The sequence below is a fragment of the Anolis sagrei genome, chromosome 5 (assembly GCF_037176765.1).
Source record: "Anolis sagrei isolate rAnoSag1 chromosome 5, rAnoSag1.mat, whole genome shotgun sequence".
NCBI lineage: Eukaryota > Metazoa > Chordata > Lepidosauria > Squamata > Dactyloidae > Anolis > Anolis sagrei.
The window spans coordinates 37041893-37055500 of record NC_090025.1 but is presented as its reverse complement, the minus strand read 5'-3'; the positions used below and the strand labels follow the sequence as shown (position 1 = coordinate 37055500).

The following is a 13608-nucleotide window of genomic DNA, read 5'->3' as shown; positions in this document are numbered from 1 at the left end:
ATTTTGTGATCACCCATATTTCCAGGGGAAAAGAAAAATCTTCACTTGCAAGCAGTCTAATCATACTTGTGCATAAAACATCATCTCCAACCTATGTTGTTCCTTCATGTTGGTCAACTGGTGATAGATGACCTTGTTCCACAGGAATGCTATAATTTAAGAGTGGAATTGACACTTGCCTTCACTGCCAAGAAGTTCAGCCCACTTTCATTGGCCAATGCCTTAGCAATCATTGTTTTTGAACATCCTGGAGGTCCATACAGAAGCACACCTTTCGGTGGCTGAATACCCATTCGGATGAATGACTCAGGATGCTTCAGAGGCCATTCAACTGCTTGTTTCAGTTTTAATTTGACATCTTGCAGCCCCCCAATGTCTGACCAGGACACCTGTAAAACAAGAAAACAATGTCATTAATCAGTAGGAGACACTATGAACTGCACAAGTATGAAAGTACACAGTCACTGAGTCCGGCAAGTAAAAAAGGGGCAATTCAAATCATTGTTTTACATCAACATTTCTATTGATATTTATCCCTCTACTTCCTAAATGTCATCAATATTTTTGCATCCTTTAAACTTCAATCTGAATGCAATAAAAACTGAGGATACCTTGAAAATAGTTTTAGACTAGAACTCTCTTGTGACCAATAGCCATGATAATTTATGATTTTGTCCCACAAAAAAGAGAGAATAACATAATATAATTTAGGTGGCTTTGCCAAAGGCTGTAGCTATGGAAGCATTTGCTCCTGATGTTTCGCCTGCATCTATGGCAGAAATCCTCAAAGGTTGTGAGGTCTGTTTATAAACCCCATTTTCCTAGTTTCCAACAGACCTCACAACCTCTGAAGATGCATGCCATAGATGCAGGTGAAATGTCAGGAGAGAGTGCATGGCCATACAGCCCGAAAAACTTACAACAAGTCAGTGATTCTGGCCATGAAAGCCTTCATCAATACGCTCTAACTATGATCTGCTCACATCTTTCTCTCTCAGAAATATGCCTCCAAAGAGCACGACATAAAACTCTCTTCCTGGACTTTACCCAGAGAGAAAGGTAAAGAGGGGGATCAGTTTTGAAAGGTGTTTTGATAGGGGGATCGGTTTTGTAAGGTCAGATATGAACCTGCACACATCCTCACAGAAGTCAGTGTTTGTTGGAAAACCTTGTTTCAACTAAAGCATTCTACAGAACTCCTCTCTGACCCATCTTTTCCCCCCAAATCAGCCACTTTGGTCCGGCATGATTTAAGGATTTCTGGGCCTATTGACCACATGTCCTCTCTAGTGTCCCAGCCTTTAAACAATCCTTTTAGAAAACAGCACAGGGAAAAACTTACTTTTGGCACATCAAGTGCCACCTCTCTCATGGCACTGGGCCTGACGTCATTCACAGCCCTCAGAAAGTCATCGGGAGTGATAATAACTGATCCAGACACCTCAGCATCTAAGACATTTCCTTTCTTCCCAAGCACTCTCCGCAAAGCATATAGTCCTAGAAAAATTATTCACAAAAGATGAAACAGTGAAGGTAAAATAAGGGTTTCAGTGGTATCTTGGGCATCAAGTTAGCTAGATACTGGACAAAAAATACAATCAAAATCATTAGACACTGCCTCCGGGCTTAGCAGTAAAGTTATTTATTTATTTACCACACTTATAGCCTGCCCTTCTCAACCCTGAAGGGCGGCCTTACAATTTGTGTGCCGCATGCACACAAATAATCAATAAATCATCAATCATCAATAAATAAACAAAAAATCAAAACATTAAAACCAACTAGTTAAAACATCACATTGTTGTTGTTTATTCATTCAGTCGCTTCCAACTCTTTGTAATCTCATGGAACGGCCCATGTCAGAGCTCCCTATCAGCCGCCACCACTCCCAGCTCCTTCAGAGTCAAGCTAGTCACTTCAAGGATACCATCCATCCATCTTGTCCTTGGTCAGCCACTCTTCCCTTTTCCTTCCATTTCCCCCAGCATAATTATCTTCTCCAAGCTTTCCTGTCTTCTTATTATGTGGCCAAAGTACTTCATCTTTGCCTCTAATATCTTTCCCTCTAATAGGCATTCAGGCTTTATTTCCTGAAGTATGGACTGGTTAGATCTTCTCACGGTCCAAGGCACTCTCAGAATTTTCCTCCAGCAGCACAGTTCAAAAGCATCTATCTTCCTTCGCTCAGCCTTCCTTGTAGTCTAGCTCTCTCATCGGGGAATAGCATTGCTTTGACTATGCGGATTTTCATTGCCAGTGTGATGTCTATGCTCTCCACTATTTTATCAAGGTTGGTCATTGCTTTCCACTAAAACAACAATTTAAAATCACACGAGATATCAGATCATAATCCAGGGCTAGTCCAGGTCATCAATGTCAATTTATATTGCACTGCTCCCATTACTGACCAAAGGCCTGAGCCAGAGCCACATTTTAGTTTTTTTTCCTGAAGGCAGGAAGGGAGGGGGTTGATCTAATTTCACTGGGGAGGGAGTTCCATAGATGAGGGGCTACCACTGAGAAGGCTCTGTCCCTCATCCCTACCAGTCGTGCTTGCGAGGTGGATGGGACCGAGAGCAGGGCCTCCCTGACAATCTTAGCCTCCGATGTGGATCATAGATCATAAAATTAGACAAAGTGATTTGTTTAAAACCAAGGTTTAACATGCTACAAACCTGTTTGACAGTTATACTGTGCCTTTAATATGGAGCCACATATAAACAAGTCACCGAAGCAACCAATAAAACTTTTAACCACTTAAGCAGGATTTTCAAGGACAAAATCACCAACCACCAGTATATACCCAATACCATTAAGCAGAGTTTCTCAGTCTTCTTTGTTACTTGGATTTTCTCCCTCTGTGTAAAAGGGCTTGCTCTGGAGAAGAGGGAAAAGTCTATTTCGGTCACTATCACCTACCATGGCCATATACTTAGATCAGGATGCAACCCACCTTTCTGCAAGCGAGCAATAAAGCTTTCATAAAGTGACAGAGACGGAAAGAAATAAGGTCAGAAATAAACCCTGCATCTAGTCACATATGAGCCTGCACACATCATTGCAGAGGTCAGTGTTTGTTGTAAAATCTTGTTTCAATTAAAGCCATAATGAGACACAGACTGGAGGCAAGCCCTCCATTCTTCCTGTTTCCTCTTGTTAGCATCATTTGTTGCTGCCTGCCTCACTGACCCTTGACCTGAAATAGCTGCTGCATTATTGCCAGGAAAGGATCAAGTCAATACCTTGCCAGGAAGATAAATATATGCCCCTCTTCTTTAAGAGCTGTTTAAATCAGACTTCTAATTTGTAAGACGGTACAAATCCTGAGTAATGAACTCACATTTTGTTTAAACTGCATTTCGGAAAAGAGCAAACATCTGGCCAACACAAAGGAAGTTTTTAATATGGGGTCATTCAGAGCACAGTTTGGATCAGATGCAGCCTTAACCTGAATTCTTTGCTGGCTTTGAGAACATACTTCTGTATCAGATGGCACCTATTTCTGGTGGCTCAGTGAACAATCATGTTCTGTTAACACTGACTAATTACTTGACCTCTCTCAGAAATCGTATTCAAAATAAGTAACCATTAGACACACATGAACCAAAGAGTCTGGGGGGAAATTCTTAATTGTCTTATAAAATCCACAAGGAGTCATTGCCAGCTGCTGTATTATTCAAGATTTGACCTAATTATGGGCAAGTGGGTGTCTTTTAAATGGTGCAAAGGGGCAAGACTACTTTAGCACCAACATAAAAACAGAAATAGGTCTAAATCCTATATAATATTAGCTGACCAAACAAGTGGTAATTGGAATTCCTTTGTTTTTATTCTCTAGTCACACAAATGGTAGCACTTTGTTTGTAGTCCTGAAGTCTGGTTTTCTCAACCAGAGTTTTTTGAAATCTAAAAGTTCCAAAAGAGATCGTGACTGGAGGAAAGAGAAAACAGCAAAAATTATTATTCAGGGTTCCCCTGAGTTCTGAATATTACTTTCAAGGGCTCCTCTATGGTAGAAACCACTGACAATGACTGTCCCAGGTACATGATCAACTGTACAACTAATTCTGCAATCAATTTTATAGCTAAGTGTTAGGCTCCTCTATCCCTCTGCACAGTTCATAGAATTAATAATAATAATAATAACAACAACAATAATAATAACAACAAGGGACTTGGGGCAGCTTACATGTAGGACAGAAGTCCACAAACAAAAGCAAAACCAATGCATAAAAACAAAAATAGGAGCATCATAAAATACAACAGCCAAGATAAATTAAACAAGATGTAACAAAATAGAACAGGTTACATTGGAGCTCCAGCCAACCAAGTTCAACAAAAACCATGACCAAGATTTCTAAAATGGGGATGACCAAGCTACTGTATAAGAGGGCTGTAAGGGATAATGCAAATAGTGTACCATAGGGCCAGGGAAGTGGATGAAGTGCAAAACAGAGTACCATCTGGCAACTTAGGGACTGGGCATGTATAACTAGGGACTAATCTTGAATGTTTGCTGGAACATCCAGGTTTTCAAATCCCTACAAAAGGAGGACAGCGTGGGGGCTTGCCTAATCTCCCTGGAGAGGGTTTTCCAAAGCTGGGGGGTCACCACTGAGAAGGCCCTCTCTCTCGCCCCCACCAACCCACTTGAGACAGAGGTGGGATCGAGAGGAGGGCCTCCTCCCTAACAAATCTTAGGGCCCATGCCGGTTCATAGAATGAGATGCGGTCTCGAAGATAGCCTGGACTCGAACCATATAGGGCTTTATAGGTAATAACCTGCACTTTGAATTGGGCCCAGAAACTCGTTAGCAGCCAGTGGAACTGCTTTAATAGGGGAATAGTATGCTCCCTATAACTCAACAAAGGATACCTATATCCCTTTCTGTGGTGCAACTGCAACTATTTTGTAATGAATTTCACACGGTGTAGATATTGACTCATATTCTATGAGTGCTAAGGTGATCCTGAGACAGATGGAAAAAGAGAGTATTTTGTCTGCATCTTACAGCACTCAGATTTTATTCAGCAACTGTTAAGTATTCCAAAAGCATCATTTTAGCAGGAAAAGGAAAGCATTTACTATTTAAAAATTGTAACTACAGTAGTAACTAAACACACTTTGGGATTACATGGGCACTGTGATTATCTGAAATAATTTTCCAGTCTATGAATGTAACAAAGCAGTAAGTGACAAACTCTTACAATCAAAACTTCAAAAGGTGGAATTCTCTGACTCTTTTGTAACCAACTGTATTACAGAGCTAACTCTTCTTCAACATGACTGGTGGTTAAAACTTCTGAAACTGATTAATGTTAGAAAAATTATTTATTTTTTAAAATAAAATATTTATTCTGAACTCAACACCACTGGTACATATGCCATTAAGTTCTTGTTAAGTGGCTTTTAAAATGTTTTGTCCATCTTTTATTGTTCCATTTTTGTAGGTGAGTGGCTTCCTAGAAATTCTTAAAAGGAAATTTAAGAGTCTCTCGAAAGATCTGCAACATGTTAACTTTACTTATCACACGAACCGTATTTTAATATGTGTGCACTGCTCAGGCATAATTTAAAAATGGAGAAAGGATGTATTTTACATTACGAATTAGGTATGAAAGCAATACAAGATTTGTCGTGTTCATACAAGTATAACCCTTAGGTCCTTTGCAACCAGAACATTTCAAGTTCAATCGGCTAAACTACTGCATGGAGGCACACGTAATTTACAGTCCTTCATGAATAATCCAGTATTTGCTGAAACATGCCTATTGGCCTGAACAGATGTTACGGCAAGGCACAGAAGGGGAAAACAGATTAATTTCATTTGCAAGAGTTCTATTACATAGAAGTTTTTCAACAAGGACAACTGTATACACTTGCTTTATTGCCAAGGTAGTGTGTCAGACGGATTATTATTCTTCGGTATCAGAACTATTTGCAGTCGAAAATGACTGCAGCAAAGGAAAAGAAAAGGAATAAGAAGCAATTTATTAGCAAACCTTTTATTTCTTGTTAGCACTAATAAATGTTACATTCAAGCTGAAATTAAAAAAAATATGTCAGTGATAGGTCTGTAATTCTGATGGAAGAAATTTCTCCTCCTTTACCACTCAAATTAATGCAGTAGACGTTTACCTACAGAATTTTGTACTCAACTTGCTTTTTGACACAAAAAAAGTAAATGCACACCCAATGTATTATAGATGGTTTGTTGAATTCCCTCAGCATTGCACACTGGTCAACACAAAAAATGCTCATTTTCAGTCAAGGAACAAAAATATCATGGAAAGTTTTCATACTGTATTAAAACAGTCCATCTGGGCTACAGAACTAATCATGTCAGAAGTGAATTGAGAATATACTCCAAGTCTCTTGTGGTGTGAGAGAATGGCCGTCTGCAAGAACATTACCCAGGAGATGCCCAGATGTGTTATCATCCTGTGGGAAGCTTCTCTCATGTGCCCACATGGGAATTTGTGGTGGACAAACTGGCACTCACCCTGTCTCACAGATTCAAACTGCTGACTTTCAGGTCTTCAGGTCAGGGTTCTGCCAGCACAAGGGTTTAACCCATTGCACCACTGCGGCTCCTGGCTACAGAACTGTCTGATACGGAACTATTAAAAGAAAAAGGGACTTCTTATGCCCAGGATATTTCATGAAAATCCATATTGTGTTGTCGAAAGCTTTCATGGCTGGAATCACTGGGTTGCTGTGAGTTTTCTGGGCTGTAGGGCCATGTTCCAGAAGCATTTTCTCCTGACATTTCACCCACATCTGTGGCAGGCATCCTCAGAGGTGGTTCCTTAGAGGTTGTGAGGATGCCTGTGATCTTGGTCTTGCAGTTCTTCTGAGGACTTCACAACCTCTGAGGATGTCTGCAATGATGTGGGTGAAACATCAGGAGATAATGCTTCTGGAGCATGGTCATAGAGCCACCCAAAATCCATCTTGTTTCTAATATGGCAAAAATAATTCTGAGTATACTTATCTCAAGAAAACCCTATGAAATTGGCAAGGTTGCCATAAATCAATAGGCAACTTGAAGGCACAATGACACACAGACATGGCATGCAAACATAGGAAGCAAACTGGCTGGAACTGGTTTTGTAAAGAAAAAAGTAAATAGAAATGTCAGCCAAAATTTAAAGGAACATGGATCCAACACATAATTGGATTATTGTGGGATTAATCAAAGAAAAGATTTAAAAACAAAATGCTAGAAATCAGCTTCAGATATGCAGTATGTAAGAACAAAACAGAACACAAATAAAAACGAAGGATATGGCAAAATCGGATGAAGCAAATTAAAAAACTTTATCACTCTAAAGCAGGCATGGGCAAACTGTTAGGAATTGTGGGAGTTGAAATCCAAAACACCTAGAGGGCTGAAGTTTGCCCATGCCTGCTCTGAAGTCCTTGCTGCGTAACCGACTCCTAAAACAGTGACAAACAAATGCAAACACAAGATCTGCAATGAAGTTTTTTCCAAAGTAGTTACAAATGATTTTTGCCAGAAAAGGGTTTTTATTACAATGACTTTTTTGGCAAAAATCAGTTGTAACTTACAAATGTTTGCATTTCTTGAGCATGTGTCATTTTATAAGGGTAATTTGTATAGCTTTGCAGAAGGAAAATGCATATGGGTACATTACTAAAGAGTAAGTAACTGGAAAAGCTGAAAAGAAATTAAGATTTCTGTATATATGCTCACATTCCATATAACTTCGGAAGCAGATCTCTGTGCCTATTTTCTCAGCAGAAATGCCACTGTCGGAGTTAATTCCACAGTTAGCATGTTTAGGAGGGCAGTCTAAGTTTGACTTCTTTTATTTCCTCCACGTCATTCATTTAAGAAGTGGAAACAAAGGGAGAGGGAAGTTATTTCTGGATACGGGTAGAAGATCAACATGTTCCGTCTTGTCTTGCACATGTTCCCTCAAGCATCAACATCCAGATGTAACAGCTTCTACATAAAAAGCGATTATGCCGAGCTGATGTTTTTAAAGAACCAACCCACAAGAACATATGTTACAGCTTGGGTCAACAAAATATACATGGACACACAAACAGGGGTGCATCATGATGTTGATTCCTAGGATGGGGGGGGGGGGGGGGAATCATTGTTCGACGCATCTGCAAGGAGAGTTTATCCAGACCTAACAGGACAGATTTTTTAAAAACCCGTGAAATGATCATATCAGGGCAGTGGTTCCCAACCCATGGTCCACAAAAACTAAAATATGGTTCACAGCCTCACCGTTACTGCACTGTTGCAACAAGAGCGACTGGTCTCAGGAAAGCCCTCGTACAGTACCGAGACGTATTAGATATAGCGACTACTGGATGGCATTTCTTCTGTATCAGAAACTAGAGCTGATGTGGTCTGTCCAATGCAATTTTCTGAATCAGCACCCCAAATAACCAAACCGAATCTAAAGTTGACCAAAAACGGAGTCGTAACCCTTTTGGTACTAATGTTGGAGAGTCCCTGGTCAAGTGGTCTCTGGTCAAAAAAAAGGTTGGGAACCACTGTATTAGGGGGGAAAAGAATAAAGCAGTAACATACAATTCATTACAAATAATAAATGAGTAGAGGGCAAATTGAAAACATACCAATGCAAAATCCCTCAATAAATTTCTAGAAATGATGCCAAAATATACAAAGATGTGTCCACGTTAAGATACTGCCTGTATGATCTTTATCAGATGTATAGATTGCCAGAACTCTGTCCCCACTTTTCTGGCCAGCAGAGACAAATCCGTCTCAACTCTCATTTTTTTCCTTCAAGCTTGAAAAACAGCTTGAAAAAGCAAGCAAAGTGTTTGCTAGGGCTTCGTCTTTTTAAATTCCTGCGTTATCTACCAAATAATGCCTTCTTCAGTTGAAAACTGGACAAAGCGGTAACTAAAAGTGACTTGGCATCACTTCTGGTGTGGCACAGATATGGATAGGGCAAGCATGGGCAAACTTTGGTCCTCCAGGTGTTTTGGACACCTGCTGGCTGTTAGGAATTGTGGGAGTTGAAGTCCAAAACACCTAGTGGGCCGAAGTTTGCCCATGCCTGGGATAACACAACCAGCTGGCACACGCCTTGCACCAGGACGAGCGTCTAGCGGGCTCATCAGCATCATGTGGCCCAACTCCAAGTACCCCTTCCTCAAGGACAACCTGGTGCTGATGGACAGCCCAGGGATCGACGTGACCACTGAACTGGACAGCTGGATCAAAAAATACATGAGCTCCATACTGTTGTCCATCCCTGCAAGACATATTCAAATTTTTGACATTTGAGATGTCAGATCGTCTGTAATTAAATCATACATCATCTTCCCAACGCTGCAATGTTAGTTTTTTAGCCTTGAAAGAGAACAATTATAGTTCCAATGTAGATTATCTGTATGAATTATCAAGAATTTGTAGAATTGATTTGCAAATTAGCCATTTTAAATTTTACTTGCAGATTACACAAAGTTTAAAATGGTCCTTCCTTCTAGGTAGAATGTAAACAAGAATAGGAATACTGCGAAAAGTTACAATTGTCCAGACGTAACTTTCTTCAAGAAACAGATTAGGCATTACTCATTATTTGCTCAAAATAAATTGTGATCTTTGTGTTACTATTCCATCACTAATAGATTTTAACAATATCAAAGAGCCTTTAGAAAGGCTCTGGTGATATGTGTGTGTGTGTGTATATATGTGTTTATCATCATCATCATCATCATCATCATCATTTCTTGCTCGTCTCTCCTCATGGCTCTAGGCATGCTACAACATTGCTAAAACACACTCTCTCTCTCACTCACACACACACGCACACATATGACTTTAAGTCACCAATCAACTATATATTCCATAGGGGCTTCTTAGGCAAAGAACATTCAGAGATGGTTTTGTCAGTTCCTTCTACCCTACCTATTCAAATTGTATGCAGAACACATCGTGCGACATGCAGGGCTTGATGAGTCCAAGGCTGGAGTTAAAATTGCTGGAAGAAACATTAACAATCTTAGATATTTAGATGAAGAAACATTAACCTTAGATATTTAGATGATACCACTTTGATTGCTGAAAGCAAGGAGGAGCTGAGGAGCCTTCTAACCAAGGTGAAAGAAGAAAGTGCAAAAGTTGGGTTGCAGTTAATCATAAAAAAACCAATATGGCAACTAGACTGATTGATAATTGGCAATCAGTGACAGGCTTTGCATTTCTAGGTACGAAGATTACTGAAGACACAGACTACAGCCAGGAAATCAGAAGATGTTTACTTTTTTGGAGGAAAGCAATGACCAATCTTGATAAAATAGTGAAGAGTAGAGACATCACGCTGGCAACGAAGGTCTGCATAGTTAAAGCAATGGTATTCCCCATAGAAACCTATGGATGCGAAAACTGGACCATAAGGAAGGCTGAGAAAGGAAGATAGAGACTTTTGAAATGTGGTGTTGGAGGAAAATTCTGAGAGTTCTTTGGACCGTGAGAAGATCAAACCAGTCCATGCTCCAGAAAATAAAGCCCGACTGCTCACTGGAGGAAAAAATATTAGAGGCAAAGATGAAGTACTTTGACCACATCATGAGAAGACTGGAAAGTTTGGAGAAGACAATGATGCTGGGGGAAATTGAAGGAAAAAGGAAGAGGGGCCAACCAAGGGCAAGATGGGTTGATGTTTTTCTTGAAGTGACTGGCTTGTCCTTGAAGGAACTGGGAGTGGCAACAGTTGACAGGGAGCTCTGGTGTGGGCTGGTCCATGAAGAGTCCAAAGTGACTGAATGAATAAACAACAAAAATCACCTTGTATTCATTAGAGGTCCATTATCCAAGTACTAACCTGGGCTGACCATCCTTAGCTTCTAAGATCAGAAGCTCTAGCACCTTGGAGGAGGGGGGCAAGTAATAAACCTTCAAAAAAAGGAAATCCTGACTTTAGAAAGTCCATACATGGAATATGTACAATGTCTCTCTGCATTCTAGTCCATCCAAGCAAGAACAATGAAGCAAACTAGCCAAAGATCATGGATGTTGATTCTGTATTACATAGTCTGTTCACTCTTAAATGGCAACCTGTCGGAATGGTGCAACAGGTTCAGGGTCACCATCTGTAAGGTGACTACTCTTGGAGTAGAAGAAAAGCCCATCTTATTTCTTTCCTCCTTCCACCCATCTTACAACACTCTGTGTCCTTTCAAATTCTGCTCAGTGTAGTCATTAACATCCCAGAGATAAGCATTATCATTTCAAAACCAAGCATTTCCTTTCACTGTAAACAAGATGGCCTTCTCAGTTCCTGAAGAAAAATAAATAACTGTATCATCCATCCTGCTCAGGGATCCTTAGAAGGATAAGTTTATAATGAAACTCTATATTTGGAAGACTAAGTTGCTAAGCATTTTATAACACTCAACACTGTTTATTCCATTCACATCCTCACTACCTAATTAACATGTCATGTTGTTCTGTTTTCTGAAATCCGGTGGTGGTCCTTCTATCTTTAGAAACATTTAGGAAAATAAAATGCTTTGCAAACAGGCAACCAGAAGAGCAGCAGCATCATAGGAGGAGAGAACAGCAGTGGCAATCATTTCATAGTACAGAGGGTAGGAGATACTGAAAAAGACCACATTCCAGCAAGATAAAGTCCAACCATAATAGGAAATAGGAAAGAGCTAGGGAAATGAATTATTGGTTTGAATAACATTTCTCATAAGGCACGGGACCGTATTTCCCTTATGATGTCCTTGCCCCACCATTGGAACACTGCATGGACACAACTTCCATTGGGAACCAAGTTTAAGAACCCAAATACTTTCTAAATAATTAATCAATCTAGTGTCCTCCCTTAAAAGGCTGTTCAAGATACTACAAACTCAAGAAAAGCTTTTGAGACTAATTATGTTGGATACAGTACTAATGGCAAGGTTTCTATGAAAAGCCATGCAGCAAAGTTTCTTTATAAGGAACTGGAGAGGTCCTTATAAGTGGCAAGGCTCAAGAGGAAAGGAGCAAAATCTCTCAACTATTTACAAGGGTTGAATGAAAAGTAATGCCTCCACCTTCGTTACTCCTCAACAGATGGCAGTACTGGTATGCGGCAGGTACTGGCTTGTTCAGTAGACTCTCCCCTACAGTTCCATTTTGGCAGGAAGCTTTAGCATTGAATGGTTGTGTTGTTAAAGTGTGAAATATGGAATCCTGCGCAGACAGTCGGTCAATGCAACTTAAGCATCGTGCAGTCATTGAATTCTTGACAGCAGAAGGTGCCATCCCAAAGGAGATTCATCAGAGAATGCAAGCTGCTTATGGTGATTGTGTTGATGTGAGAACTGTGTGTCATTGGGCGAGTAAGTTTAAAGATGTTGTGGTGACACCTTCTGCTGTCAAGAATTAAATGACTGCATGTTGCTTAAGTCGCATTGACCGACCATCTGCGCACGGTTCCATACTTCGCACTTTAACAACACAACCATTCAATGCTAAGGCTTCCCGCCAAAATGGAACTGTAGAGGAAAGTCTACTGAACAAGCCAGTACCTGCCGCATACCAGTTCTGCCATCTGTTGAGGAGTTACGAAGGTAGAGGCATTACTTTTCATTCAATCCTCGTATTATATTTCGGGGAAATATTCAAATTAATTTCTAGTAAAACATTTAATACATACAATATATATACACACACACACTTTATTTATATACTGTCCTATCTCCCCGAAGGGACTCAGGGCACACACTGTAACAAATACTTTATCTGTATTACTGAACACTGCTTCTTGTGATGGTATAACTAAGCATAAACACAAGATTTCAATGTTATAATGTTCTCCTAAGCAAAGCAGTTCAGGTCAAAAGAAATAAAGTGCAAAAACATGGCATTAAAGGCAGAGTAAATGTCTGAAAGGAGTATTTCAATTATTTAATACTGTTCAAGCTGAGATTCATCTGTGTGCAGCAAATCTGTGAACAATCCAATACAAAAATGGCCACTGTGATAGGATTTATAAACAAAATAATAGAAGGGGTGGAGAGTTAATGGAGGTAAGAGTGCAAATATGTTTTTGCATACACTATAATAAGAGAAATAATCCCCCCAGTTTCACAGACAGGACTCTGATCCTATCTCACAATGTAAAACGCATTTTTCTAAAAACTCCAGGCAAACCATTAAGATGTCTAAATGTGAAACTACAGAGAAAAGAGCTCTAGAAGAAAATAATACATGGTAAACACTTCTGAAAGGGTATATCTATCTATATCTTATCTGTCTACCAATATAAATAATAAAAGTGAAAATACATATGTATAAACATATGTGTACATATGGCTGGAGTGTCCACTTACAAAGGCTCCCCTTCCACAAACAGCTATAGCTCTCAGTACTCAGGAGACACCAATAGGCCTCCCTCCAATGGCATTTCAGTTACAGCGAGTGCCATGAACACATATTTATTTATTTATTTATTTATTTGCTTACTTACTTACAGCATTTATATTCCACCCTTCTCACCCCACAGGGGACTCAGGGCGGATTACAATGTACACATATATGGCAAATATTCAATGCCAATTAAGACATACAACGTATATAGACATACATAGCCCAATTG

General features: G+C 39.8%; 1 protein-coding gene across 1 annotated transcript in view; it reads right to left on the bottom strand.

Moving 5' to 3' along the window:
* AFG2A (AFG2 AAA ATPase homolog A) overlaps positions 1-13608 on the bottom strand; it is a 202782-nt gene that overhangs the window by 167004 nt on the left and 22170 nt on the right. The window contains exons 10-11 of the mRNA XM_060778966.2: positions 1343-1497; positions 180-389 (exon numbers count right to left, since the gene is read on the bottom strand). Coding sequence (XP_060634949.2) covers positions 180-389; positions 1343-1497 — 365 coding nt within the window. The remainder of the gene's footprint in view (positions 1-179; positions 390-1342; positions 1498-13608) is intronic.